The sequence below is a fragment of the Vicia villosa genome, linkage group LG1, assembly GCF_029867415.1.
Source record: "Vicia villosa cultivar HV-30 ecotype Madison, WI linkage group LG1, Vvil1.0, whole genome shotgun sequence".
NCBI lineage: Eukaryota > Viridiplantae > Streptophyta > Magnoliopsida > Fabales > Fabaceae > Vicia > Vicia villosa.
The window spans coordinates 69,603,740-69,605,935 of NC_081180.1; the positions used below are offsets into that span (position 1 = coordinate 69,603,740).

Consider the following 2,196-nt stretch of genomic DNA (forward strand, 5'->3'; position numbering starts at 1 on the left):
TCAAGATGAGTACCACAAGATGAGTCATTAAATAAATACCACCTCAAGATGAGTGCCACAAGATGATATATGAGTCATTAAATAATCTGCATATGTTATATTATTATTGTTATTGGAAGGAGCAAGAGCAACCATAGTCAAATTTGGTTACTACCAAATTAATAGTGAAATGCTAAGCTTACACAAAACTTTACACTACACCGTATAAAGTGCCTTGTTTCTTAATTTTTTAATATTTTATTTGCATCTTGAAACATGTGTTTGTACAAAATTTGAAAACCATACTCACATAATAGAATACGGTGTAACATTACGGTGTCAAAGTTGGGTGTAAGCATAGCACCCCTCAAATTAATATTCTTCCAACTTCCAAACTCATAAACATACATACCTATTTGAATAAATCAGAATTGGTCAAATAACCATTTGCAAAAAATAAATAAATAAATAACATAAACAACATCCACAAAAGAACCTTAGCAAATACATCATCAGTCCTAAAATTACTGGTTCTTCCACCTCAAACAAATCAAAATTGTTATCTTACAATTTTACACTCGTTTCCTTCTATAACTATTTATTTTATCATCCCATCTCTTTTAACTTTTGATAATCTACAAATGAGATATGAGGAAAATCATTATCTTACCGATTAGTATAGTAAATTATTGAGTATGATCAAAGGTACCAAGCAATTGCCTTGCACGAACCCTAACTTGTAAACGAACAAGTGCATGCATACACTGCATTGCTATACGCGATTGTCTCCTCACGCACACCCCACGAACCAATGCTTGCAGTTTCACTAAACTTTTCAACGCCTTATGTGCTCGTCTTGCCTGTTCAATTCAACCATAACAAATCAAGTTAATTAAAATTAACATGATACTATTCGTAGCCACAACTCTGAAAAAAATGTGTGTTTAAATGTCAGTATCCGACATTTAATTCATATATTTTTTTCAAATTATTCTAGCAAAGTTTATATAGTACAAAATTTACAAAATATCAATAACTGTTACTTACGAGATGACCCCTGAAATGAGCTTGAATCTTAATTGCTGCAAAGTCTTCCTTAGTGAATAATTTGGTTGATGAAGAATTAATTGGCGGTGGTGATGGTAATCTGATAAAACCTTCCCTGTTGGTGGTTGTGACGGTGGTTGATTCATTTTCAAGTATTGGTTGTTCGCTTTGATTTGTACAAACACTTATACGAGGAGGGAGAGTTATGTCTCTGTTGGATGATCTTAGGATTTTTCTTCGAACGTTTCTCAACCATTTTCGGTATTCAACCATTTTACTTTGGCTTGTTTACTTTTAGTTTGGAATGTGAATTGTATTTGTATATATGGACATTGAACGTGCATAGATAATTAGTTTTATTTATAATTAAAATTGTGATTTGATGTAATTATATTAATTAATTATAATTTTTTGTATAAATTGAACTAATTATCTCTTCTATTTAATTAATTATATATAAAGGTAGGTGTATATGAAATATTTTATTGTGTATCTGTGTTGATGTGATTGATTAATTTACGCTATGGGAGGAAGTGGCGTAAAGAAATGGGAGAGTTTGTTTGTGGGCAACATGTTTGGTTTTGAAATGTCAGAATTCAGGAAACGGAAAACGTGGGGAGATGTTTTGCTCCTGAAGGGTACACTGTGTTTTAGAAGCATTTTCTTATTTGGATTGTAAGCTTAATTACTTGACACAAACTTCACCCCCTTACCATACATTTAGGCTATGTTTGGGATTACTTTTATCCATCTTATGGGTACAAGTTACCCGCGATGAAAAGTCACAAAAGTTTTTATATTTCCGATCTACATCTTCGGTAGCATTTAAATTTAACATGTTGAACACTATAGTGAGTAAGCCAATCTATTTTGCCCAAAAAATATTTTTCAAATGCATTTCCATAATAACTTTTATTTTAAAACTTATGATTTTCACGCTCGAGCTATGGAGACATCTCTCCGATGTGTTTTAATTAAAATAACTCGCGTTAGACTCTTTCCACTTCTTTCTTCATTTGTTACATTTTAACAAAACCTTTTAAAGAGCTCGTGAGCAAGATTAGGTGCGTCATTTTTCAAATTTCAACACTATTTCTACCTTATTGCAATCAATCTCAGTATATTTTATTCACTCTATTCAAGCTTTCGCACTACAACTCTCAATTGGTA

The 2,196-nt window shown here is 31.8% G+C and overlaps 1 protein-coding gene across 1 annotated transcript; it reads right to left on the reverse strand.

Moving 5' to 3' along the window:
* Nucleotides 1–310: 310 nt before the first annotated feature.
* On the reverse strand, nucleotides 311–1,352 carry LOC131608882 (protein IQ-DOMAIN 20). Its single transcript, XM_058880470.1, has 2 exons — nucleotides 1,027–1,352; nucleotides 311–839 (listed from the first exon to the last, which is right to left on the reverse strand). Exons 1-2 carry the CDS (start codon nucleotides 1,297–1,299, stop codon nucleotides 666–668), a joined length of 447 nt encoding a protein of 148 aa, XP_058736453.1. The 5' UTR covers nucleotides 1,300–1,352; the 3' UTR covers nucleotides 311–665.
* Between the last annotated feature and the right edge of the window lie 844 nt (nucleotides 1,353–2,196).

Excerpts from the sequence above, each read along its gene's own strand:
- LOC131608882 (XM_058880470.1), bottom strand. The coding sequence starts at position 1,299 with ATGGTTGAATACCGAAAATGGTTGAGAAACGTTCGAAGAAAAATCCTA. Across the intron at positions 840-1,026 it reads CTCATTTCAGGGGTCATCTC|GCAAGACGAGCACATAAGGC; the intron begins GTAAGTAACAGT and ends TGAATTGAACAG.